Below are 27,937 nucleotides of genomic sequence, written 5' to 3' on the forward strand. Positions count from 1 at the left end.
CTTATTTCATCTTCAGAGAGTTGATGAGGAGGGTGAGTTTCACTCATTCTAATTCCTTCTTAATTTTCTTTTCTGAATTTTGTACTGAAACTCAACTTTTATCATCAGTTGCTTAGCTTAGGAATTGAAAATTGATTTTCTAAATTTTAGTTGCTTTCTGATAATTGAAATGGCGAATGAGAAAGAGAATTGCGGAAGAATGATAGTTAAGACATTTGGCCAAATAAAGCTGAATTAAAAGAACAGAAAAATTAAAAAGGTGTAAGAAATTGATCCACAAGTACGAGAATGTAGATTGATTGTTAACGTTTCTCTATAGTTGCAATGTAATGCTATTCATACATGAGATTTGGTTCTATGATAATTAATGGGATCACGAATTTGGCTTAGACTACTTGCATAAAAATTCAGTTATCTCGGGCATTCTAGTTTTAAGTTTTCAAGGGTATCCATACATTTTTTCAACAAGGACTTTGCTTCGCCATTTTTCTCCACTTCGTACAGATGCAGAAGCGTACCCTCAAATTGTACATTAGTAGAGTCAATTGACCGAAGGTCTCCATAAAGCGTGATGATCACTAGAAGGCACTCTGAAGCAGTTACATGAACCTATAAATGAGGACACAAAATGCAACATACATTAATAACTAAAGCCAAGTAGTATCTTTTCAGGTCAAAATTACGTCTTACTAAAGGCAAAAGTTTTTCGGAAATCATCTAAATCTCGGGTAAGTATTAGTTGCTAAATTAATATTCATTAACTTGCAAGAAAAGGACAGTAAAAAAAACTAAAAAAGAATCATTGAGACAGTCCAAAGTAGCAAGAGAAAGGTGGAAAACAAATAAAAATGCAATGGTTGAAAAGAAAAAGAAGATATGCAAGAGGGCGGTTGGTAAGGTTTTGCAAACAAATTTACTATTTTTCAATGAATTTATATGAAAAATAAATGCATTTGAAAAAAATTCTAACAAAAAAAATGAATGTAGAACGTTTCACCTCCCCCCATTGTACCAAAAAAACAAAGTTAACTTTAGTAGGGTTCTCAGATTTAGATAGCTTTTGTATTTTCCAGTCCAATAAAAGATGAGCAAAATTAAGAATGAAAAATAAGGTCAATCCAGAGTCTAATTTAATAAAGTGGCGGGTAGGGCATAATCTTTACATATGTTTACTACACATGGGGATCCATTACTTTTGATTTCCTGATATTTACTTTAAAGCAATGGACAACAGGATACCGAATGTAATGTGCACAAGATACCAACAGAGGAAAAAGGTCACAAACCTGCCCAACTTTAATTGTGCTTATGCATTCGACAACTTGAGGTGCCACTGAGTGAAACAACTGAACAGAAGCAGTGAGAAAAAATAGATCAATAAATAATTAAAATAAGAGTTTACATATTGCATGGAGATATATAAAGGATGAATAATCTCGCCTACCTCCCGAACTAACAAAATTATGTTGGCATGAGCATAAGTTTCTTTGGAGTCACCCAGAACCTTCTGGAAACTTGAAACAAGTTCCTTTATCAATGAAAGGGCAGATATTTTGACTGCCACGAATATCAAATACCAAAGGTTTAGTCTTGTAAAGATAATTAAAAAAAAAAACGAAACAAAAGAGGGCCACACCACAAGAGGGTACCTGTCCATGGAAATCCAGGTGACAGAGCAGTAGTCAACACATGCATCAAGTTCTTATGTTGTTCAAGAATATCTTTTATATTAGCCACATGAATGCAAGCGGTCATGCAGTCCAAGATTTTCTCATGTGAAACAGGAACCTGCTCAATTTGATCCTCTTCTGCAAAGAAAGATATGTTCATACTGCTAATCTTACAAATTAAAGCTTAACATCCAATATAAAGATATAAAGTTCAAGGAACTGCAGTATAAAAAGCATGACTGCAAGGAATTTTTACTAGATTGTTTCCATAGAATAAAGTTAACTATATACATGCAGAGGCATGTTGATGCTTATTTTCTCTTGGAGAACCTCTAAGAGTATGTGGACGGTGGGGAATAATCATTGACGATTTTCCCCAGACCTCCCTCCCTTTCCGCACACTACACTTTTCCAATATGTTGTATATCTAAGTTCTTTTATAAAATGTATCAGAAAGTCAAAGTGAACTCCATGGTTATCCTTGCATAAGATCGATGAGAATTAATTATACCAACCTGCTTTAGCACCATTGCCAGCCAAAGTTGCTTTCCCAGAAACACTGAGAGTGGAAGCATTACACATATCGTATAACAATGGAAATGCCTCATTAAAGAACTCTTGATTACCAAAGGCTTTTACAACCTGAAAGCAGACACAAGAAGGAAAACTATGTTAACAGACATGTGTTAAGAACTTTGCTTAAATATTGTTATGGGAAGCAGAAACAGAATATTTTCCACCAAGGCCCACCAAAGAGTTAAAGAAAGAATATGAACGCAGGCATACAACTAAACGGTAATTCTGGGGACTGCACAGTACACTGCAGACGGAAAGTCTGAAAGCTGTACAATCAACTAGTTTGACAGAACATGGGAAAGACTGGAATTAGAATATCATCAGAAAGGATACTCGGGTTGACTAAATTAATCACTCAGGAAAATAAATCAGATTTCAAATTCATCAGACATTTGATTTCTTTGAAAATTCAACCAATACCAGATCTTGTTTACACCAAATTATTGGCAATAGGTAAAGAATGACAATATTCTGTATGTTATTATACCCTAAATGGTTAGAGCTCCCAAATAGGGGGTTCTATATTCTTCAAAACACAAAGTATATGCAAACCAGGTGGGGCCACACACATGAATCGATATTGGGTGACAATGAGAACACAGGACCAATTCCCTCATCGAATTCATCTGGCTCAGCATGAATCTCCCAATCATGATTCCAACCCGGGCTCAGAGTGGTTCTAATGAATAACTTGATTTGATACCATGTTAACATTACAGCGTCTGACCCGGAGCCAACCAGCAATGCTAGAGAGGCTCGAAATCTCAACAGTTCTTGTGCAAGACTTGGGAATCCTGACAAGAGATTGTACATTCTCCAGGTTGCATGTGAGGCAGTGTTTAGAGATGATGAATATCACATCAGGATTTAGGCACTTAAAATGTTCACTGTTTATAAAAATTTTGCAAGATAAAGCACTATCAACAAAAATAAATAATAGTAAGGTTGTACAATAAGGTTGCCCATGAAAATACAGTCAAGTTGATCTTCAGGCCAGAAATTAGTCTAAAACAGAACAAGCACAGCCGCATGACAAAATTTATGCTTGAAACCAACAAGAATATGGTGCAATACACAACTTGACTTACCTTATCGATAAACAAAAATTTAAAAAAAAAAAAGGCATCAAAAAGACAACAAGTATTATAACTTGTTTACACAATACGAAAAGTAATGCAAATCATTTGCAAAATAATATGGTTTTCTCATTCTGTTTTTCCTTTTCCGATAAAATGCAAGATATCATGACAATAAGAAATGATGTAAAATATGATTGCCGGCTCACAAGAATACTGTCTTGTTGATCTTTGCGCCAGAAATTAGAATAAAAGGAACAATTTCAACCGGATGACCAAAAAAATTCCTTGTTCGGAACTGAAGGATATGGTACAAGACGCAAACTTAAGACGAGATGCCTGTGCAACATGCTTACCTATCAGGAACACCTCAACCAAACCACACTGCCTAGCTTTTAGAATAAACCAGACATAAACGACTCGAGAAATGGAACAGGGAGATAAAATCTATGATACCCTATCTCAATACCCTATCCCCTAGAGGCACTAAATCTACCAGCCGTCTTCCATTGCTCAACATTCAAAAGTTAATGAAGCTACGAAAACCCGCAAGGAAATTCCTCCATTTCTAAACAATTTATTTCACTTTCATCACGTCATCCAGAAAAGACCAATCAAAATGGGCAGAAGTTTCCTCAAAATAGATCTGAAAAACCACAATTCCTTGTTCTCCCTAAAAGCTCCTCAACTACTTCATTTGCAATTAAAGCCCAGTCCAATTGACAGATACCTTCATTGAATAAAATTTGATATAGTCAAAGCCATGCACCCCCTCGATCTTTAGACAGTGTCATTGAAATAATCTTATAACTAAACGGGAATAAAATCTTTCAATCTCAGGTGAATCAAAAAATAAATCTTCCAATCTCAGGTGAATCTTTCAAGGCAGGCGTTAGCAAAACCATTACAATACAATTCAGTTAAGACCCTAGCAAGTTCTTGTTGATCGCATACCAACAATCTCAAACCAGGCCAAAGTGAAACCATCCTGTCCAGGAGAGAAACATCCCTGCTAAAATAAGATGGCTGCACTTCTAATATCTGCTAAAACAAAACTAAAACCACGCCGCTGTTCTGCACAGGGTCCAACTTGAACAAGTTCCCGTAAAAAAAAAAAAAAAAATTATTTACTTATAATGTTCCTTCCTTACATTAGTAACATCCTGACATCGAACTCTTCCACAACCATCAAGAAATTAAGATATTGTTATAAATTAGGAGTATAGACCAATAGATTATCTAAATTTGTTCATGCATTAGAAGCAAGGCCAACAGCACGAAGTGTGCACCTAGTCTGGGGAACGCAAAGAGAAAAAAAATAGGTACCACGGATCCAAAATGGAGTATTACCTGTTCAAGACAGGATAGAGCTGCTTCACGATATTTCTTTGCCTTTTTCGTGCATGCTGAAGATAATACCCTCAAAACTTCATTCAGAGTATGAGGATCATCAGTTGAAATTGCTTTATGACAAGACACAGAAAGTGCAGCAATTGAATACAATAGAGCTTCCTTTCCCTGCCCACACCAGCGGAAAGAACTATTACTTTAAGTAAATACTCTGCTATCGCTAGAAGTGGAAAAGAGCAGTCAGTAAAACATCTTGCTTATTTAAATAAATGAATCTGTTCTCTACCTCCCATAACCGACCAGGAATCTCTTTCATAAGAGATTTGAGCAAGACATTATAGTAAGAAGCCAGAGATTCACCCAAAACTTCACTGATTTTGGAAATGGCCTGGGCTGACTGCAAGTTGAAAAATGAGACATCAAATATGTATATCAATATTTGAATTATAAAACTAATTAAAATGCAATTTCTAAACAAAGAAAGTGATGGCAGGGTAAAAACAAAGCAATAACATTTACCTTCTTTTTACTTGCCCAAGAAGATGTTGCAATGCTCCCACAAATAAGAGAAACAATTTCTGCCAAGTATAACTGGAGGGCTACACGTTCACTACTTGTATGCTCTTCCCACAACTCTTCAAACAGGCCAGAAACATACTTGTCATCGTCAAATCTGTTCACAAACATGTCAGATTATAAGGCGAATCAACAATATATGAACAATAATATGTTTCAACATAAACTACCAGAATTTCATTCATAGAGGTATACCCAGTTGGCTATTAAGGAAACATAAACAAATAAAGCTAATGTAGGAGATTTCAACTAAACTTCAACTAGCCATTTAATGAATTCCTGTTACAGTCCAAATTTCATAATCTTTAGAAAGTCTCTAAGGACGAGAGTCAGCATGTTCAATGTCTAACAAAACATATACAAAAATGAAAGGTATGTTAACAATTTACTGAAGTAATAGCTTAGCTGTCATGCCTACTAAGATAACTCAGCACTGTACTCAAACTCATATGGCATATGTTAATAAATAAAATGATGAAACCTTCACATAAAAAAATGAGAAAATATTCTTTCTGGACTTGTAACAGTAATAAAAGGAACCAGTAATATCCACACCTTGAGATAAAAATTACTGGAAGTATAGCTGCAAGATATCTATCCAAAATGTCTGAGGCCTTGGATGAATAGCTTTTCAATAAAACTGCACACGCCACTTGAGCATTTCGGTCACCAATATGCAAAGCTGCAGTGTCATCGATCAACTTTTCGGCCTGAGAGGCTACTGTATGTTTTAAAAGTACTGCACATGCATCAGCAAAGGCTCGTTTTGATGCAGCACTTTTTTCGTCCTTCACAACTGGAAACAACAGCCTCAGTAGCTTGCTCGTATATGGTTTGATTTCAACACCAACTTCTTGAACTAGTAAGGTAATAAAGCTGGCAACACCAACCCTGCACCATATATACAATAAGTCGTTAATAGAGAATTCCTCATGTCATTAATGTTAGGTAGTGTAGTGGGGACTTCTTTTGAACTAGAACTGGAAAATGCTTAAATTCTTAGCAATAGACTACAAAGTTATCGAAGAGAACAATGTAAGCTCAGCTCTTATTGCCTGTTGTTAACTCTCATGACAATGTTGGGAAACATTTTAACAAGATAAGCTTTTGCAAACCAGTGTAAGGTACTAATAAAACTAAACATGTGCGGAAGCAATAGATCCTACGAAAATGCTTTTGTTATATGTCCTTTCATTGTCTCCCTAGTCTTCCTGTGTTTGGCTGTTATGTTTATATTTACATCCATAGGCGTACAAATTTAAACATAATTGTGCTTTGAAGAACGTGCTTATGGGTCAGCATGGTTACATATGTCATTCCCACCAAGCTCGATCTCTCCCCAGATGAACCATATAGTTTGAGAAACCATGAGCCAGAATGGAATAGCTTTCCCCACCCATAGTCATTCCCCCCAACCCACCAAAGTGGAGTTGCATAAAGCAGAATTTTTCGACTTTAAACGAGGATGATGAAGGCTTGGATAGTTCAACTGGAGCACATGGGTATATGACTGACAGCTTTATAATTGACATCATGGGTATGGGGCCGTTAAAATCAAGATGTTGGATGGTGTCATGCGTACTTAGGCTGGTGTGGCAATGTTGGATAGTGTCATGCCAACTTGGGATGATGTGGCGTATCTCCCAAAGCTACAGAACACATGCCGTGCGTACTTTGGCTAATGTGGGCATATCTCCCACAGCTACAGAACAATTGAATATCCTTGAACCACAGGGCTATTAGTGTTCCATACCAGGCAGAACCATCAAAATCATGCCAGGTAGCATGGTCCTAATGAAGGGAGAAAAGTCTAGTTTATAGTATCATCCGATAGGTACTACTCAGGCCTCAATATTATTGAGAAATGAAGTGAACAGAAGATCAAGAACTTGATGCAAGCCTAGTTTGCAGACATGGTAAATCATAATCCTCTTAAACTCCAATCCAGTGCAGAAGTTCCCATATACAGATCCATGACTGGGAAGAGCACAATTTGTTTTGGGAATTTAGTGGCGCTGATGACAAATGCAGAAGTGATACTTCTAACTCCACCAGTTCACAGTGTTTAGAATGTAGAAATATAAGTTTTTATTTCCTCTTATTTAAGCATGTTTCTTATCAGCAGGAGAAAAGAAAGAAAAGATCCAGTCATCTGATATTTAATTTTTGAGTAAAACCCACCAATAGGGTCAAAACTTTTCTTCACCGGACAAAATGATACCCAACTTTCAAAAGTGATCAAAATGATACCTAAAGTTTTAAAAACAAATCAATTTGATACCTCGGTTTAATTTTTTGTAACTTTTTGTTAAAATTGATCACGTGTGGTGCAGTATTTTATGGGGTTATAATAATATTTTACACAAAAAACTATTTTTCAATTATTTTTTATTTTACTTTGTTAATTCTCTTCTTCTTCTTCTATCTCTTCCTCTCTCTCTCTTCCCATTTTTCTTTGTTTCTTTAGAAGTTGGGAAACATCCGAACTTTATTTGTTTCTACGATTGATGGTAGAATTGAAATTGAATGGAAGATTTTTTTTTTTAATTCTATAGAAGAAGAAGATTGGGTTATAGATGATTGATGGCCCTCTGACCACAAATCACTTCAATTTTTGTGCTTGATTTTGCATTTGATTTAACAAAGAAGTTAAAAAAAAAGGGCTAAATACTGACTACTACGTAGTTTGGGTCTAAAATCAATTCAATCTCTAAACTTCTAATTTCATTAAGAACACCCTTGCACTTTCAATTTTGAACTAATAGGTCCAATTTGTTAGTCTTCAGACAATTGAGTCATTTAACTTATTGACGTGGCTCATATATGGCCTATGTTTTATGATGTGGTGTTGAGGTGGCCTGCATAGTCAATTTTGGAGTGAGTCATACTATTAGAAATCTATTAAATAAATAGTTTTTCAACAAATAATCCAACTATAACTTGAACTCATAACAGAATATTAATGAATTGGACCTATTAGATCAAAATTGAAAATACAGAGGTGTTTTTATTGAAATTAGAAGTCCAGGGACTGAATTGATTTTGAACCTAAACCACAGAGTAGTAACTAGTATTTAGCCCTAAAAAATAAACTGAGGTATCAAATTGATTTGTTTTTAAAACTTTAGGTATCATTTTGATCACTTTTGAAAGTTGGGTATCAAGTTGATTTGTTTTTAAAAATTTAGGTATCATTTTGATCACTTTTAAAAATTTAGGTATCATTTTGATCACTTTTGAAAGTTGGGTATCATTTTGTCCGGTGAAGAAAAGTTTTGACCCTAGTGGTGGGTTTTACTCTTAATTTTTAGAAAAGAAAAACCATGAGAAAGTGATTGGAGTGCAGATAAATCATATATGTTCCTAATTGTCTGTTCCTTATGTTGTGCTACATTAAGTTGTAAAATTATATACCTTGTATTGAGACCAACCCCAGATCGAACCAATTGACCAAGACGAGGAACCAATTGATCTAATGATCCTGCATCCACGACTTTTATGCAGAGATCAAGAGTTTCCCACATGGGAGAGCCTTTTGCGATCGAAATTCTCAAACTTTCGAGCTTCTCTGTCTGTATCCCAGCATTTGCTGCATGCAACTGGAAGTGGAAAACGAAATTGAACAAAGCTACAAGAAGACAGAATGAGCTAAATTCTAAACACAACTTACAAATAAAATCTTGCCTACCTCCACGTAATTAAGCCCTTGGTCCTCAAGGCTCGATAAACTTTCCAGCATGCAACAAACTAGATCAGATAAATGTGGACGAATTGCAATGCCAGCCCCCTGAAACAAATCAAAAGATAAACGATGGTTGTCAATAACAATTGAATTCTAATTCAAACAAGAGAAGATTGACCATTTAAGGTTGAATACACACACACACACACATGTTAGAGATGCTAACAGAACCCTTTTTTTTTTCCATTGTATAAGATTCAAATTAGGTAAGCATGAACAACAGAACTATTTTTAAATCTCAAACAGAGGAAGAAAAAACCATATATATCCGGGCTCAAGGAGCTAACCAAGTTAAGGTCTAACCAGCTTTTTGGTCCACATTGGCAAAGATTCACCTAGGTACCACTACCATGTTCAGATAGGTACTGTGGTCAACTGTGCTTATAATGACTAAATAGTAGTAGCTAGACATGCCACAAGAATAGAACAGGAAAAAATAATATGTTCCCTTAAATGGAATTAGTAACAAAACCATTTACCCTTGCTGAAGGAGCCAGCTGTACACTTAACACACCTCAACAAAATGTAATGAAATTGAAAGTTTATCATATCGTGGAATGTTCAGCTAGTTAGGTATTGTTACTTGGTAAAATGGAAAGCATTATATTATGCTGGGGTTCCATATGGCATTCCCCTATAAGACAACTCCATAATGTATTTAATAAATACTCGACTTCCCTTGAGAAGTGTTTATAGCTTTTGGACCTTTCATTTCTTGCATATCATGTGGAAGTCTGACTATCTAACTTCCACAGTAGGGGTAGTCTATTTCTCATGTATTTTTTTCTGTTACTTGTTTTTCTTTGTATGAGTATCCTCTAAGTGGGCCTCTGCTAACTTCTTCTTTTATTTTTCTATAGGAAAAGACTTGTTTGGGTTGCTGACGATTGAGCAAATAAAGTTGGTCCGTTTCCAAAACCAAAGTTAAACAAAATAAAACTAAAGAGAGAAAAAAAAAAAAAAAGCAATGCCATTGTTAGAGAACACAACTTTGTGTGCAGTCCAAATATTTCTGAACTGATCATAAAGCAATGCTAACAGGTGAATAGTTATTTTTCTATAACGCAGAAGAACAATACTGACCTTTGCAAGCTTCATAACAACCTCGATAGATGCCTTTCGAATACTATCAACTTTACTTAGTATGCCTTCTGTAAGCAAAAGAGGCAGAACAAGATCCATTGTTTGGCTTGCATCTGATACATCAGTTAGGGTGACATCAGAAAGCCTCACCGTCAATGAAGTTAAAACACGGCATAACTTGTCGCCAGAATTTCGAACAGTCTCTTTAATATCATCCATGGCACGGAATGCTGCTGACCATAACTTCCTTAAATGCTTCCCAACCTTTTAACCCCACAAAATAGAAAGAAATAGAGCCAACAAAAACCATATTAAGATTTTATCAACATAGGAACAAACAGAGAACAAATGATGTATATATGGAATTATGCTGATCAAAAGCGTACTCACTCAACATAAATAACGATGACAGAAATGAGTGGATAGAAATATGAAAGTTTTTACTAACTCCCAATGCTATGAGAAGACAAGCACCTACATATAGGTATGAACTGAGGGGGCAAAACTCAAAATATGGCAAAAATAAATACTAGATCAGGACAGACACAGGCCATGTTCGGGAAGTCTGTGAGCACACACCTATACCTACTGCAATTTGCACTATATAAACGATATCTATATCACCTGATCAAACTTCCGGCCCTGGATGATATCTGCAAGGGCAAGACAGGATGCCTCTCGTGTGCGCCAAAGCCTAGATCCACATTGTATTAACAAGTCATCAATAATGAGGTCCAAGTGTTCATCAATGGTTTTCTTTGAATCTTCCACCAGTGACTTCCATATGTGTGACATAGCATCCTAGATACATCGTATGAAAGTATGAACAGAAAGTTAATACAAAGATGGATACTTTCAACCTGTGACAACTCGTAATAGAAGGAAAGATGAAGGATGAAATACAACTAACTGAAGAATATAGGAAAGACACATTAATAATCATTTGACATTGAGAAACAGATACCACAGATGAGTTAGAAGTTATAGAGTTGTCACTGTTAAGAATCCATAGCTTTCATAGTTTAGGAAGAATACCGACTTATCTCATACCTGCACATTTTTGTCAGGATCGTACTGATAACGAACAAGCCTTGGAATTAAGGACCGCAAGTGTGGCTTCAGAGCATCACCTGCTTGCTTTGCTATCTTTGAAAAACCAAAGGCAGCACCCCTTTTTGAATTCAGAGAAGTTTGATAATTAGCCAGATCCATAAACTTATAAATCAGATCTGGTTGTCCCATCTCATTCGCTACATTGCACAGCTCCTTGTATGTACTGAGTTTGCCTCCACTAAGACCTTCACCAATAACTCCCTCTTGAAAAACTTCAGAGTCTTCAGCAAGCTAAATAACAAAAATCTAAACGCCTAAGAATACAAAGTATTGCAGATTGACAGAAAGAGACAGACAGAAAGAGATGTATATACTGACCTTTATAGCCCTTTTTTTCTTCCCGGAACCTGTCAGAGTGTTTACAAGTGCATTTACCAAGTTTCCTTTCATTGATGCATCACCAATTTCATACACAACGCTCATCCCTTGTGAGGCCAGCTCCTGCGTGAGTTCATTCTGTTCTCCAAGAAGGTGTGAAAAAGCCTCCTACATGCACACAAAAATTTATAATCTCATACATCAAGTTACAACATCCATCACATGTCAATTTAAATATTCATCAGAAATGACTGATCTGTATAAATTTCCTCCCCATAACCATAAGCTTCAGGGTAGACATGAGTGATTTTAATAAATGAATGAGACTAGATATGTATGTCCATAAAATCATAACAATAATTTACTTTTTCATAGTATCAGGAAATGAAGAATTAAACAAAGATGAGTTTCATGGTGAAGCAACAGTATATTCTATAAATGACGAACATGTCAGAAGGAATTTAAACATAGAAAGAGGGTTTAACTCAACGACATAAAAGTAAGGATACTGCACTACCAAATGTCATATTCTCATTGATCAACATAAAGATCATTTTTCCTTTAGTTTAAGATCTTGTGTTCTAATCAACTGTAAAATCTTAAATCCTTGCAGTTATAAAGACAACCACCATGACGATATTTTCCAATCAGTCTTGAATTTGTGAATTCCTTATCCACAACCAACTTTTTTTTGTAGCTCACTTGTTCTAACAGAACTTTATTTCTCCTTACAAAATAATTTGGAATATGAAAACAGTGCTGATTCCATATTTGACCATGGACCCATTACATCCGCGATTAAAATACCCTGATGGCTATGATTAAAGCACTTTCATTTGAGTATTGTAATGTATGAGAAGATAACTCTTTAAATTGAATCCTGTGAGAAGGTGAATCAAAAGGATATGAATGGCTAAATGATGACTGAAATTCTCCAAGCAAAAACCTGAATTTCTGGCAGCATTTTCTGAATAGCTGGTTGATGGCCACAATACATGGTAATTGATAATAGCCATACAGTTCCAGCACAGCGATCTTCTTTTCTTGTACTGTATAGAAGATCGTCAAAAAGCTTTTTAGTAATTGCTTCTCGAACCATGTCATCACGATCTTTATTAGCTTCATTCATTTCCATGGGGCTATGTTTTGAGAGAGATAAACTCGCTTCTCCCATGAGAAACTTAGAAGCCATGGAGAGTGAATAATTAGTTCTGAGAATCAAATCAGCAGTCACTGGAACACCACCCCACAAAAACGACAGTGCCTCGCCAGCGGCAAAGAGGATATCCTCAACCTGTGTTAATCAACAGTTTCAAGGATTAGAAATTTTACTTTTGTATGTGGTTGCAACTTAGTACTTCCACCTAGGAAATCAGCGCACCAGCCTTTGTTAATTTTCATCCACTACCAGACTTTTTCAGGAGCTTTTGACTGAGTAATGGTGGACATATTTAAACCCTTGGTAATTTCTAAGTATGCAATTATTGACTAGTGAATAACAAACATGGATAAGACAACCATTTACATGATTTCTATATGTGCACTACCTTACTAAGTATAAATGACTCCAGATGCTTAACATATATTTCCTCACTGGCAAACTTAACTTTGCTTAGAATTTTTCTTTTTTTCTTCAGTTAATAGTTGACGTACCCACAACATATCCCCATATCATTATTAGATTTCCTAAACTAAGTAACCAGAACCAACCTAACAACCTTCAATAATTAATTCAAAAGCACTCTTGATTCTTATCTTGTTATCCAAGTCGGTTTAGGAAAATAGGAACTGAATTCCTTTCTTACTGGTGGAGAGCTTACCTAATAAGAAAATTAGTGTATAAGAAATATAAGAATTAGTTTGTACAAACCTTAGATCGGGAAAGACTGAATATTAACTCCAGAGCAATATTAAGACACGCGGATGATGTTTCCTTGACACAGATGTGGCCAATGGATATAATAATTTTCTGAATTGCTTTGGTATCATCACCCTTAAGTAGCTTTCTCAATCTTTCTTGTAAAAGCACCAGAATATCAACTGCAGTTCAATTCATGAGTAATAAAGATCTGTATCTTATGGTAGGGATAATACATGATGAGAGTAAAAACAAGTGGGTTACCTGAACAAGACTCAATAATAAGTGAAGGCAATGCAACGATCAGTCCAATATGACCTAACGCTTGGACCGCTACTGATGCTAGTGTCGCAGTCTCAGAATTAACAACATCGACAAGTAACTTTAGGGTAGTTTGAAATAATGCCTCTGGGATCTGCAGAAATATAGACGTCGTCAGACATAATCACATAAAACAGCGAACAAAACAAGTTCAAATTTGAACATAAGCAAACTGAAGACTTTTATTGATATGGAAAGGAAAAAGAAAAAGAAAACAAATGAGCAGTAACTGAAGACAAAAAATTTATTTGGTAAATAGCAGACAAAACCGAAAGAACTGAAATAAAGAGTAACATAGCATGCATACTAATTACCAAGGGAATTATAATTCTATACGTTGCAACCGCTAGCCCAAGTCAATATGGGCCAGCTAGCCCACTTGGGTATCCTAAACCCTGCCAGCACACACACAATTTTGGATTCCTTACACAGAGAGCAACTACTAGATAGGCTTGATGACTGAACATCTGGAAACAAAGGATGGACTTGGCATACTTATTTACTATTCAGCAAAACAACTGAACAAAACAAAAGAAATAAACAGAAAATCTAATGAAATACATTAAGGTGAACAGGGGCTATCAAGGCCAGATTTCTTTTCCTAACAGAAAAAATTAAAAAATTAAAAAATTAAAAAAATTAAAAAAATCAAATTTTTCTTTCTGAACTACTTCATGTTTGAGAGTAGTCTTCTCCTGTGTATTCAAGACCTTCCTTATTTTCTTTGTTTATTAGGATATGTAATAATACAATCATGCCCACCTAAGAGACAGTTTTAATGAACTGTGAGGGACATCTCAACCACATATTAAATTTAAAAGCTGAAATTATAACAACTTAAAACTGTACATTTATTTTCATCCATCAGATTCACTTGTCCCTCACAGTGCGTCAAAAAATGTCCTTTAGCTGAGCAGGCCTCGTATAGATATTATAAAGGAAAGCTCGAGTATCACCCAAATAACAAAAATATAGAATTAGAGGGAACAGCATCATTTATATAACTTACAGCTGGTTTTCTAGACATACAATCTGCAGTTACATAACCTAATGCACATAATGCTCCGTGTTGAACCTCAAACCTGGTAATATTAACCCAAGTCATAAAATGAGAAGTTATGTCATTATAAAAGCAAAATGTAAAACTAGAAGACAATTTTGCTAATCTCAAGCAGGTAAACATTATTTTTTGTAAAAGATAGATGCAACCAACCTTAACTTATGTATTCCCCTTACTGAGGCAATTATTTCAGAAATAAGATCACATGAAGCAGCTGGAGGAAGAACAGAGGAAGCAATACCAAGTAAACGTGCTGCAGCTTCACGGGTATCTAAGTCAATATGACTCAATAATTGTTTTAGCCATGGAACTTTTTTTGCATAACGTGAAGCTACAAGCTGTAAAGAACTATGATTTGTCAGATGTGCACATGAAGAGATCAGGAAAATAGGAAATAAGATAAAATGCAGCCATGAGTCATGATCACGACCTCTGGAATATGAGATCCAATTGCAATCAATGCATTGGAAGCCTTGGCATGCAACTCAACAGACCCTTCATATGCCATAGCATGTTCCAGAAGTAAGCACATTGCTTCTACAGACGAGTGAAACTGAGTTGATCCTTTAATTGAATTGTTATGCTCCAATTCTGACTCAAAGCACTTCAACAAAAATTCAATAATAACTAGATACGTTTTTGAGGGAAACTGAAGCTTCTGCTCCCGTATCTCAGCTGGTTCTGACAAGTTTGGCTGCTGTGAAAGAATATAATCTAACATGTCTCCAAGTTTGGGGTAATGTAGCTCTTGTATCTTACTCATACTTGACCCATCATCTTTCATAGGAAAAAGGCCTTCAAATGCAATCTCCCTTCATAAAAGTTAATACTTTAGGGTTCCCATAATAAATATATCTATACAAGGATATTACAAAGAAAAAATGCAATAAAGAGGATGGCAATAGTTATTCTAGGAATAAAAGGTTTATAGAAATGTGTATATGTATGCATGTACATATATTATTTTCCCTTTCTTTTACAGAAACAAAGATACAATTAAACTAAAACAAGATACAAACAAGGTGGATATGAACCTAGTGAGAAGCGAGGAAAAAACAGAACCAACTGAAAACCCAAACAGCAAGAACAACTAAAGCCTGATAAAAGCAAGATGGGACATTCGGACTAAAGAGCTAGAAGAACAGAGCCCCTCCCATATATGCAATTGCTGAGAACGAGTCATCCCTGAAGTTCAACAATCTTAGAAAGGTATGCAGCTGTCCAACAATTTTAGGTCTAGGGACATTGTTGTTAGTCGGATGATGACTTCTGTAGTTTGAGGATCCAGTGTTGGATTTCTGGGCCACTGTCAATGTACTAACTTTCTGTTTTTGTTGGATTAGAGCACATGGCCCAAAAACAGATGGGAACTATAAATAGAATATGATCTTAGCCAATAAAGGTTAGACAAGTAGTCCAACACAGCAGCAGTAACACGAATAGGAGGCTCAGATGGGGAAGCAATTTTCAAGACTGTACTTAGCTTTCCATTTAATAAAACGCTCTGCTTCCTATAAAATGATATAAATAAACATCCTGGATCCAGTTATCACTTACTCGCTTACATCCACAATGAAATGAAAGAATTTGGTAAACGGATGAGAAACAGAAGTTGGAGTGGGAATAAATAAGCTGTTGGTCAGGTTGGATTTATCGTGGGAAATCTGTTCTCACCTACTGCTTCGTCTCTGCACATATTTAATCCGTTTGTTATTATTTTATGATAATGACCCTATTACATGGCCTCCTTATGAGTTAGGACTTTTTATTCTGCAGGGTGATACAGACATTTCATAATTTGGTGAAGCCTATGACAACAAACTCAGGATTTGTACTGTATTAGTGTAGATAACTAGGAAACCAAATCCTTCAAGCGAATAGTATCCGAAGTCCAATGCAACCTAGGCAAGGATGAAGCAACTCCAAAGTGGGCATAGCTTATGGTATTTCTTGTCATGCCAAGTGGTTTTGGCTTGGCTCCAGTAAGATTGGAAGAAGATGATTCAGCGGGGGTGTGGATAGTAAAGATAAAATAAAACGCATAAGCAAGTTTATGCTTATTCTAGAGTTACCAAGAATAGAAGATTTCATTACCTTATATCCAATTTAATATCAGCAGCCCCAAGCATACAGATATACCGGCTTGGACAATGTTGTAAGTCAAATAAAGAAGTCGCCCATCTTATAGCGCAGAATCTTACTTCACTTTGTTCCTGGTGAGCAAAAGTAAATTAGAACTCGATTAGGAAAAGTATTATGAAACCCCCATGAAGAATATATTCTAATCCCAGAAATTTAGAAAAGAGATCGATTCCACCAACATGCCAGAGTAAGATACCTCTTGAGTATACTTGAGCAAAAGAGTCTCCAGATCCTTTAGTACTGTTGAGGGGGCTCCCTGTAGGTTAGATAATTACCAGGATCACTAACTTGTATTATGCATTGCAGTAGTTGTTCAAAGGACATAAAAAAATAATTTAATTAATTAATAAAAAATCATATGTATGTAAACTCTAAGTGGCATTCATATATATATATATATATATATATATATATATATTTATATATATATATTGGAACCATAACAAGCCATGAAGATAGGTATTTATATATATATATATATATTGGAAGCATAACAAGCCATGAAGATAAGTACTCCTATACAAGAGCTCATCAACTTTTCCAATAAGAAAGGTTAATGAAAAGCTACAAACTCAAGGGAGAATAATGTAAAACTTTGACCAGAAAGAGAGAAACTAGTATACCTTATACGCAGTGGAAAGAGAATTTGTTGCTTCTTGAATACTGAGGCGAAAATATTGGGTCTCTACCTTCAATGCATCAAAAAGACGCACAGCCATGTCAGTCGTATCTCTGAAAAAAGAAAATTCAAAATTAAATATTGTTACACAATAAGTTCGAAAAAGAACACAGATTTTTTATTTGAACACCCATACTTACTAGATATTAACTAATAGTAAATGGTACAGAAATTTCCAACCAGTAGAAAGAAAGCAAAGGAATTGAACCTGAAAAGCTGAGGCATCCGCTGTGCAAGCAATCCAATAGCTTGATAAGCGAAAGTTCTGGAGTCCCTATGAGTAGCATCTGGGTAAATTTGGTACCAATATCAGAGTGAGATTTTACCACTTTAATATAATGGTAAAAGATACAAATAAACGAAACTTGCAGGTTTATGGAATAACCTGATTCTGAACTTGAAGCAGTGTCAAGTGACTTCAGTATTCCACTCAGAATGACAGGGCCCATAAGTTTAAGTTGATCGATTATGGACTGCACGCATATAAATTAAAAGAAAGAGAAAACATAGAGAAATAAATGTTAAGTGACTGGACAAGAAAATTCAACTTAAAGAGTTAAGACCAATAGGAAACAACATTAAAAAAGATAAAAAGAAACATAGAGGTGAAATACAAAGAATGAGTGATGAAATAAGAACTAACAAAAAAATTGACAGGTTTTTATATTAGTTTGCATGTAAATAAGGACCTTGACAACTGTCTCAAATTGAACACGAACTCTAACTTAATAAACCCCAATAATTTTTCTAATAAGCCGAAATCAGACTTCCGTAATGTCATCATGTGAAATAATTCAGGTACTGAATTGGTGGATCAAAATCCACCAAATTATATATGTTTTATTCTTTTTCTTCTCCATTTCTCAATTTTTCATTTCAAAACCGAATAGCTAATTACTGACAACCATAAAGCTAACATGTCAAACAGTAACCTAGGAGACGCCTTCTTCAGCATACCTCCTCAAAAAAAGTTTCAGAGGGAAAACAAGATATGCACCAAATCATAAGATCCTTACATGTTTAAATACCCAGACAGTGAATTCCATTCCCAACTGCTTCAACCTTGATGTGGTATCACTTCCTATTAAGTTTCAAAACCAACATAACAAAAAGAATTATCAGTATTAAGGCTTTCTATCACATTGCAATACATAGGTGACATACAAAATAGAAATAATTATGATCAAGACAAGTATATCCAGAAAAAAGAGATAAAATGGATCAAAGTTGGAAATTGTTTGCAGCTGATATCATCTTGACATTCAGTCAAGAGGAAGTTGGTTACAGCAGATGTTATCTTCAGATGCAGTCAACATCACTTAACTAGCATTAGTGGAATTCTAGTCCTATGTGTTATATTTTGTTTCTTTTTCTTTCTTCTTTTTTGGATAGATGAGGGCCTTAAAGAGACTTTGTTTATCCTTTTAATAAGGTTAGCTTCATTAAAATAATATATGTAAATAAAACATAAATACTTTTGCAGCTTGCAGATTGGAGTACAGAGATGGCATCGAGCTGATAGAAAGTCTGAATGGTTGCAGCTAATTTCCATTTGTGATATTTAGACACTGTTCCTACAATTTTTGGATTCCTCTGCTACAAATTGTTTCTAATTCAATGGCATTGTTGTAATTTCTAAACAAAAAAAGGGCAAAATCATCCACATATGCATGAGATAGTCGTTCACCTAACTCTGAAGAACAATTTAATCTGACGAATGATCAAAAAACTTTGGACCACACTGAAACACTCGTTAACACCTTTTGGTTGCAAATGAGAATATGGATCAAAAATATGGGAATTCAATATCTTTTTTACCCTGAGAAGACAATTTCCATACCATATATGCAACCAAAAATGCACTGCAAGGTTGAAGGGAAACTGTTAGCGGCTGTAATAGACCGGCAGAAAATAGACATCATTTTTCCTTTCAAAGCAGGACTTGCTGGAGTGACTCTAGATTCAGGACCAACATTTTGAGATGTAGCAGTTCCTGCATTTAATTGGTACATAAATGTGTTAGATACAATAAAATAAATAAAAAGATATTGTACATGAAAATGAATATTCGTTTTAGCCCCTGTATATCAAAAAAAAAAAATGCAATCTAACTTGACTGATGTAAATAAAACTAAAGTATAGATAAAAGGCCTGAACTCCATCCATGTATATTAAAGAAACAGAATCAAGGTTTAGAATACAAGTACAATGGATGAGAAATTTATCAAAAACCTCAAGACAAATACATAAACCAAAACAGGAATGTGTTTGATTTGTCCTAAAACTAATGTATAAAAAAATTAAAAAATTAAAAATAAAAACTGAATTTCATTTTGATAACTAAAATATTATCTGAAACCTGAAGAGAGCAAAGCCCAAAGAGATGCCCAAAACGAACCATATCCCATAATTGATTCTCACCCCAGCTTCCACAAGATCCTTTTTTTCCTCTGCATACAACGACCCAAAAAATAGCCAACAAAGCACCTCTCCCTAAAACCATGCCCCCTTTCCTGCCTCTAAAGACAAGATGAGATGTAGAAACATAGGCTATACTTCTTTCATTCATTCCTGTAGCGGATGATTCGCTTCTCCGCGGCAGTCTACTCATTCATTGATTAGCTGGTGGTATCTGATACCGCTCTATCTGTGCTTTTCTAAATAGAAGGAATAATTACATCCCAGGTGACAAGAAGTCTACTGATTTGCAAGCTATGTGGGGAAAACTATAACTCAAAAAAGCAATAAACATCACAACAGCAAGCAAAATAGAAACAAAAGAGCTAAAACACAGCAGCACTCTAATAATAAGAAAATGCCTGGAATGGACTATTTGTTTTTTTTTTTTTTTTTTTTGAATAAATGGGGACCAAACGGCCCAGCAACAAAGAAGAGAAAAATTACACTCTAGGAACTACTGTCCTATATCTAGGATATTCACACAAGTCATCCAACAAGAAGGAAGTAACTTGTGGAGGGGGTTGCTCCATAACATGCACTCCAATCTCAACATCCACTCCAGATTTAGAAAGCACATCAGCAACCTGATTAATCTCACGATAAATGTGGCTAACTTCACAGTGAGAAATCTGTCTAATAAAAAATTGGCAGCAGTCAATAAGAGTTTTAGAAGGATGTAAATCATTCACACCCTGCTTGATCATGTTAACTAGAACTTCAGAATCACTTTCAACCATCAGATATAGGCATGAAAGATTATGAGCCAATCTTAAACCAAGAAGAAGACCCCAGATTTCAGCATTAAGAACAGATCCACACCCCAAATTAGCACTGAATCCAGAAATCCAATTACCATAGTGACCCCTCAAACTATTTCGGAATTCTGAAAAGTCAAGAAACTGACCCCAACTGGAGCTATAATTTTAACTAACCATAAAAGTCACCCTGTTATGCTAGTTTCTGATTAAAAAAGGACTATGAGCAGCAGAGTAGCTCAAACATAGCTCCACATAAGGCCAATACAGATACTAATGGTATAATAGAATTTAGAACAATCAGAAAAGTGAAAATCAAATCCAAAATTATAAATGGCAACCAGCACATGTAAACCAATTAAAACAAAACAAAAGAACTTTATAGCCCTACCATTAAATAACAAAAAAAGTCTGTTTATGAGGACTGAATCATCTAAATTAGCTCCAGCAGCCTTCTTCTTTACAAGCTCCTCTCCTCTCTTGACGACAAGCTCTTGACTAGATTCAATCAATCATAAACAAATACAAATCCAAATATTAAAGACCTATCAAAATATGAAGGACACTAATTAAAATGATATTAAGATTACATATAATGGGAAAATTAGTATATACCAATCTATGGAGGCAGTCAGGTACAAAGGATAAACGAGCTCAGGGGCCAGCTCCATGGCCTCAACAACATTCAAGATCCCTAACTGCTTGCAGACAACAAAGTGACTAAATGTCCTATTACCCAATATATGTTTACTCTAAAAATAAGATTGCTACGAGATAATAATCACACGCACCATGAGTAATATGCAAGGACTAATAGCAATAAAAAGTTCTACTGTTAAATTAACTCTTCTGTAGGTAAAAGAAAATATAAAAACACACCATGAGTAATATGCGAGAACTAGTAGCAATAAAAAGTTCTACTGTTAAATTAACACATCTGTAGGTAAAAGAGAAGTTATCTTTGTTTCTTTTCTTCTTCTTTTTTTTCAGAAGACATGATGAGTTTAGTATATAATAGAGATAGACCAAGGGCGGATAACCAGTCCATAGACAAGGGCTGTGAGAAAGAATCTACAAAAAGTGATAGAGACTAAGAGCTAGAATAACAAGAGAAACAATTCTCACTTCATAACAGCCAAATCAGTATAATATAAGGGAGCAACCCTTAAAACCAGTAACGGCACTCGATCCTAAAGCTTTTCCACTCCCGCACTTTTCATTTCCAATCGAGAAAAATCAAGAAACTAAATAACCACATAAATAATGCCAACAGCAAGCTCTCCGTATCTCTCTTGCCTTTCCCCAAAAGCCTGGAAAAGATTACTCAACAGCTGAGGAGATCCCTATGGAGTATAGAACAGGTTCCAATCTCCTTGAGATTGGAGCATGTGAGGCCTTTCATCGGTTTGGAAGATGAGGAGACGAAACGGGAGGTAGACCTTTTTCTTTCACCCCAAAGATCCTTAAACCCCCAATTTGGGAGTGGAAAGAAACAAAAAAGTTTATAATGCTTAAATTTTTTGCCAACATAGCCATTTAAGAATTACAAATTTAGGGAAAATGATAGGGGTTTCTTTCTGCCCTAACTCTCATCCAAATAAGGGAAAAACACTTTCCCAACATTTTCTTTCTTCCATTCTCTCTCTAACCAAACAATAAAAAACAAGACCAGACATATTGCATAATGTCTTCCTACCCATTTGTCCCGTAAGTAAATGTAGCATTAGATAAACCATCTATAATGTCTATATGATAATAATTAGTATCACAGAACAAAGGTTTTCAGCCTGTACTAAACCTACCTTTCTTGTTAGAAGCATATCACTGTTCAATGATTGTCTAGCTGTTACGCGGTTGGCTTGAGCAATTGAAAGTCCTGGCGGGCATTCTCTGTTTTGAAGAGGCATGAACAATTTTTAGTTTGATATTGCAAAAAGAATGTTGTTTAAAGAGAACTGCTTTGAGATTTATATAACTCCACTAGACCTTTGAGATGACGGCTGATATAAGATTGTGTGAAGGCAAAATTCGATAAAAACGTTTCTGTCTTGAGAATCGTTTACCAGTCCATACTTTGCAGCAACTTCTCCATCTATTCCGCTTGTGTGACATTCACCAATGACCTGAAATCAAGTGAGAACACAGTTATAAATATTCATGTAAAAAAGAACCCACACATTGCAACACTTATTGTAGGATTTCCTTTGCAGAGGTTTGACTCAGATACCATGCCCAGCTTTGTTGGTTTACCATCTTTTTTGTTTTTAAAGAAACAGCTTTTTATTGAAGAAACAAAAAGCATAATAAAAAGGAGCGGACAGGAAGTCCACAGAAAACACTAAGGAAGATAGCAAGAGCATTAGACTAAACATCTCAGCTTTCAATAAAACAGCAAAGTCTGAGAATGCTAGACCACAACAGCTTGCTATTTAGAATAATAGAGGAAAGTGTAAAATTGAGGCCCATAGACAGCCCAGAATTTGACTCTCTCCCACAGATCTTCAATCCACGCCACCATATGCTTCAAAAATCCTTTAATTTCTTTCCATCCATACCACCGCGCATCCCCAAAGGATTTGGCATGTTTTTCCTTTGCCAAATGCAGAAGGCTTTCACTTAACAAATAAATCCTCCCAGCCTCCCCAAACAACTTTTTCCATAAAGAAGTAGCCACTTCACAATGCACGAAAATATGATCACACTCTCCCCTTGAGCATTGCATAGAATACACCGGTGTGGAGGGAAACAACAGCCTGGTCTCCTCCCTTGAAGAGCATTACAAGTATACCTCCCATGCACAACAAGCCATCCCAAAATCTTTACCTTAGGAGGAACCTTAGCTTTCCACAGAAAGTTTGCCAGAGCACAGACCAGATCTGAGCTATCACTATTCACTAATTAGGTAGCTGTGAAAGGATTTGCATGAGAACTTTCAAGCACGCTTGAGCCACCATCTCCTTTAATCCAGGCTGGAAAGTGATTGGAACAGCAAGTTTTTCAACTGTTGAGTTGTTGGTTTACCATCTATAGTAAATATTTAGGCTATTAAGCTGTGAAGCAACAATTGTTTAGGCCAAATTCACTTTGTTTTTTTAACAAAATTTGGCCCCAACTCCTAAACTTTAAAACTCAACAGGGTTACCATTACTTCCAAGTTCCAATCATGTCAAATTGTTACTCATCAATCTCTGTTAACACAATGCAATGAGCCATCACTTTTCTATTAGCGAAATCAGCGAATAGAAGCTTGGAAAACCATATACAACTGTGAGATACCTTTACAACAAGTCTGAGTATAATTTCTTGGTGCTGTTGAGGAAGCTTGGAAACCCCTAACAGAAGCATGGGTGACAAATTTTCTTTTTCCTACAACAGAAACATGAGATATCATTCGATTTTATCGACACAAACTAATGAACATAAGAACAGCCCAAAGGAAGGAGCAAGGAGAGAGACCTTTCTATCGGCACGATCCATTGCCATCTCGAGGTAGAGAATGCAGAAATTCCTGACCATTGGAGCAGAATGAGCTTCCGAGTATATAGTCCATAATTCAGTCAAGGGCAAACCAATCTCAGGTTGATGCTTCACTCGCTTGTTCACATGACTAAGTATTTCTAGCACCTGTCAGAAAAACCCCAATTTCAATTCAATTTCAAGTCCACAATCTAAGTCTGCAGCGATATAGTAGAATTTTAGCTTTGAAATTGAAGATTAAAAACCTAGACACACAGAGCTTAGAGAGCGAGAGAGAGGCGACCTTGTTCCGGACGGCGGAGGAGTTGGAAGAAAGGGAGGAAATAGTATAGGGGAGGAGCTTGGAGAGTAGAGGTTGGAGGTTGGAGTCGTCGCAGAGAGCGAGGCGGGTGAGCAACCGGTCGAGCATCTCTTCTTTCTCTTCATCTGATTTGGAAGATGATACAGCCGATGTTTCCGCCATTTCTTTCACCGCACGACACACAAATTTGACGGTAATACTATTTTTGCAGACTCGACTACTGGGTTTGATGTCTTATACCCTTTTTTTTTTTTTTTTTTTTTAATGTCTTGTAGCTAGCTTGTGCAACATTCAAACTAAAAATATCGGCCCGTCATTGAGAAAAATGGCTAAAAAGCATGAGACTTATAGCTAGCTTATGAACAAAGTTTATTTGTTGCTGATGTATTATTAACAACAAAATAAATTATATTCTAAGTAGCGTTGATATTTTTTAGATTGCCAGTATTCATTTATTATATATAAAACTTGAAAAAAAAAATAAACCGCAGCATCGCGCGGGTGAATTTGCTAGTATACACTATAGCATATGACAGATACGGCTATTTACTGTTAGTTATCAAAAAAAATTACTGTTTATTCTCAAACATTAGTTATAGTTGGCATCACTGGTCAACCATCACCGAAAGGGGTGACTCCAGTGGAGTTGGTTTTTTTTTTTTTTTTTCTCTTTTTTTAAAAGAAGATCAAATGATTTCACTCCTGCCCCCATGGTAACTTGAACCCATGACTTCATACATAGGTAGTGGAGTTGGTTTCATCTCTCGCTTATGACTTTTATTATAGGAGCTTTGTCCACATATGGACGATGAATGAGTAATGTACCTAGAAAGGATTATAGATAATATTTTTTTTATTATGCTTTCTCCCTCCACATATTTTTTATGTGCATAATTGGTAACGTTGGAACTGTAAGGAAAAGATGAATGGCAACGGAGCTCGAGGTGGCTGTAGGTGGAAGAACCTTGTGCAACTTGTATGGATGGATTTCGGTTCTGCTCTTCGATACACCGTCGTGGGTGATTATGAAGGGTGATTGAGCTCGACCAGTAGCTAGACGGGACCATATGTTTCTTTTGAGACCAATTCCATGGCCGGAGGTGGCGAAAGAGCAGAGGAAAACGAGGTCATTGCGGGTAGTACACACGTCTCTCATCAGCACCGTTAACCAACTAATTGTTACCAACAAACTTTTGCCTTTGATTGAGAGACACTTAATCTACACCCTACTAATGTTTATGCACTATAGGTGCATGGAATAGGCTTCGATAAACTACACTTACAAACTTAGTATAAACTCTTTCCTGATACATTATTGGACCGCACAACTTAAAGTCACAAAAGGTGTCCCTAGTTGGATTGTACAATTAAAGCACACCAGCTTCTTGGGTCGGTAGTTAGTGAGTTCATACACACAATTATAGGTTGACATTTAGAGGAAAAACAATCAGAAGAAAGTATGCTAAATTGACAAAAGACAAGGAGATTTCTAGTAATTTGTAGGTCATTACCTTACAATCTATTGTTATGTAGTATTAAAATCAGTGTGCTCTGTATAGTATTTATTTATTTTTATTTTTTACGTCTTGTATAGCAGTGATTCACTATGGGTTGAAATTCTCAAGTAAGAGCAACTCCGATAGCCTCCCCATATTTTGATTTTTCTCTATTTTAGGAAAAAATGAGCCTCTCTTTTCTCTAACAGATTTCTTATAACTATTCCCATTTCAGGGATAGTGAGGAAAGAGATAATAAAATTTACAACAATATCTAAAATTTTAAGGAACAATTATGAAGATTTTAGAGATTGCTGTAAAATAGGAATCTGTTGGAGTTAGATAAGAAAAATTGCTTAAAGCTTTGACTTTTGCTTTCTTATAATACAAAAATTATACAGAAACTGTTAGAGTTGCTCTAAAACCTTCTCAAGAAAGTATTCCTAAAATGACATAGAGAAATGCTAGCAAACTTTCCTTCCAAACTTTCCTTCCATACCTTTCACATTTATTGCTCGCCATGTGTATTCCACTATCCATAAAAGTCAAATAATTTATAGACTTGAAAACAACTTTGCAATTTTCCTCTATATCCTTACATATTGACGAAAATCTAAGGATATATGTACCCTTATTTGTGGAGTATCTTTATCGAGAAAAATCTTTTCCAATAAAAAGATACAGTTTACAATGAAATAAAATTTCCTCGCTGAAAACAGTGACGAAAACATGGTCGCCCAAAACTATTTATAACAACGAAAAAATTTTCATCCCAGAAATTGTAGTTCCAACGCAGACGGAAAACATATTCCTCGTTGTTGAGTATCTTTAACAAGTAAATTTTTTCTCGTTGAAAGAATACATGATATGATGAAATGAAATATCCTCGCTGAAAACGGTTTATAGCGAGAAAAAACTTCCTCACCCAAAGCTTATAACGACGAAAATTCATCGCATAAAATGTAGTTTAAGTTTTTTATTTATTTATATTTTTAATTTTTAATTATCATTGGCGAGAAAATAATTAATTCGAGACAAAATCTAGTATGTAGGAAAATATATTTAACGACTATTTTCCAATCGTCAAACTTTTTTAACGAGAAAGAAGTATGGGTTTGAGTGAGGAAAGAAATTGTCGCCTCGTCGTTGAAACTTTTCTTGACGAGCAGTCTCCGATGAATTGAAGGTGAAAAAAATTTTCTCGCAGAAGTACTTCCGCGACGAAATATCTGTTTTTAACGAGGAATTTATTCCTCAATCGCAAATGAGGTTTTTGTTGTAGTGTGCTATATCTTTTTGGGTATTTTGAAAATACTTTGTGTAACTGGGAATTACCCCCCTTAGTAAATGGGTGAATGGGTATTTCCCCATGAAATTATTGAAATAGCAATGAGATTTTTATCATTTCTTAACAAAAATTAAAATTTTAGACCAAAAGAAATAATAATCTAAATTAGAGTTTTTTTTTTAATCATTTCCGTATTATTATTATACTCTATACCAAAAGCCGGTTCCCTGGGTACTGTTACTACTGTTCATCAGGCAATGAAAAGGCCCTTTCGCCCTTGCTTTTCTTTTTGAATTACACATTTCTGTACGTGATTTACACTATGTCGGTTGGGTGCATGCGTCTTTTGGCAGTGGAGGGGGTTGAAAAAGACGTTTATGTCCTTCCATTTTTGTTAGAATATCAGGTTTTTCTTGCTGTTTGACACGATGTTGCGTGGGTATACGTGTCTTTGCGCACTTGAAGACGGCGTCGGGTTCAGAAAAGCAAGAGAGAAAATAGGTTTCTATACCGCATTCCGCTTAAACCCCTTTTGATATTTCGGTCCCAAAAACCCAGAGAGAAAATATATAGAAAAAGAAAAACCTCCTTCCTAT

General features: G+C 35.6%; 1 protein-coding gene across 1 annotated transcript; it reads right to left on the reverse strand.

Annotated features, from left to right (window-relative positions):
- Window positions 1-269: 269 nt before the first annotated feature.
- Window positions 270-24,812, reverse strand: LOC112168402 (proteasome adapter and scaffold protein ECM29). The gene is made up of 35 exons (XM_024305519.2): window positions 24,540-24,812; window positions 24,236-24,403; window positions 24,056-24,145; window positions 22,766-22,902; window positions 22,582-22,669; window positions 21,395-21,477; window positions 21,171-21,277; window positions 19,405-19,557; window positions 18,581-18,645; window positions 17,950-18,037; window positions 17,773-17,851; window positions 17,509-17,617; window positions 17,082-17,141; window positions 16,838-16,956; window positions 15,174-15,555; window positions 14,897-15,081; window positions 14,693-14,765; window positions 13,627-13,777; window positions 13,375-13,544; window positions 12,451-12,798; window positions 11,505-11,672; window positions 11,124-11,417; window positions 10,698-10,874; window positions 10,074-10,337; window positions 8,937-9,035; window positions 8,663-8,847; window positions 5,804-6,139; window positions 5,192-5,345; window positions 4,959-5,069; window positions 4,673-4,840; window positions 2,186-2,312; window positions 1,650-1,808; window positions 1,445-1,557; window positions 1,287-1,346; window positions 270-609 (listed from the first exon to the last, which is right to left on the reverse strand). Exons 1-35 carry the CDS (start codon window positions 24,717-24,719, stop codon window positions 412-414), a joined length of 5,448 nt encoding a protein of 1,815 aa, XP_024161287.1. The 5' UTR covers window positions 24,720-24,812; the 3' UTR covers window positions 270-411.
- Between the last annotated feature and the right edge of the window lie 3,125 nt (window positions 24,813-27,937).

The sequence above is a fragment of the Rosa chinensis genome, chromosome 5 (assembly GCF_002994745.2).
Source record: "Rosa chinensis cultivar Old Blush chromosome 5, RchiOBHm-V2, whole genome shotgun sequence".
Taxonomy (NCBI): domain Eukaryota; kingdom Viridiplantae; phylum Streptophyta; class Magnoliopsida; order Rosales; family Rosaceae; genus Rosa; species Rosa chinensis.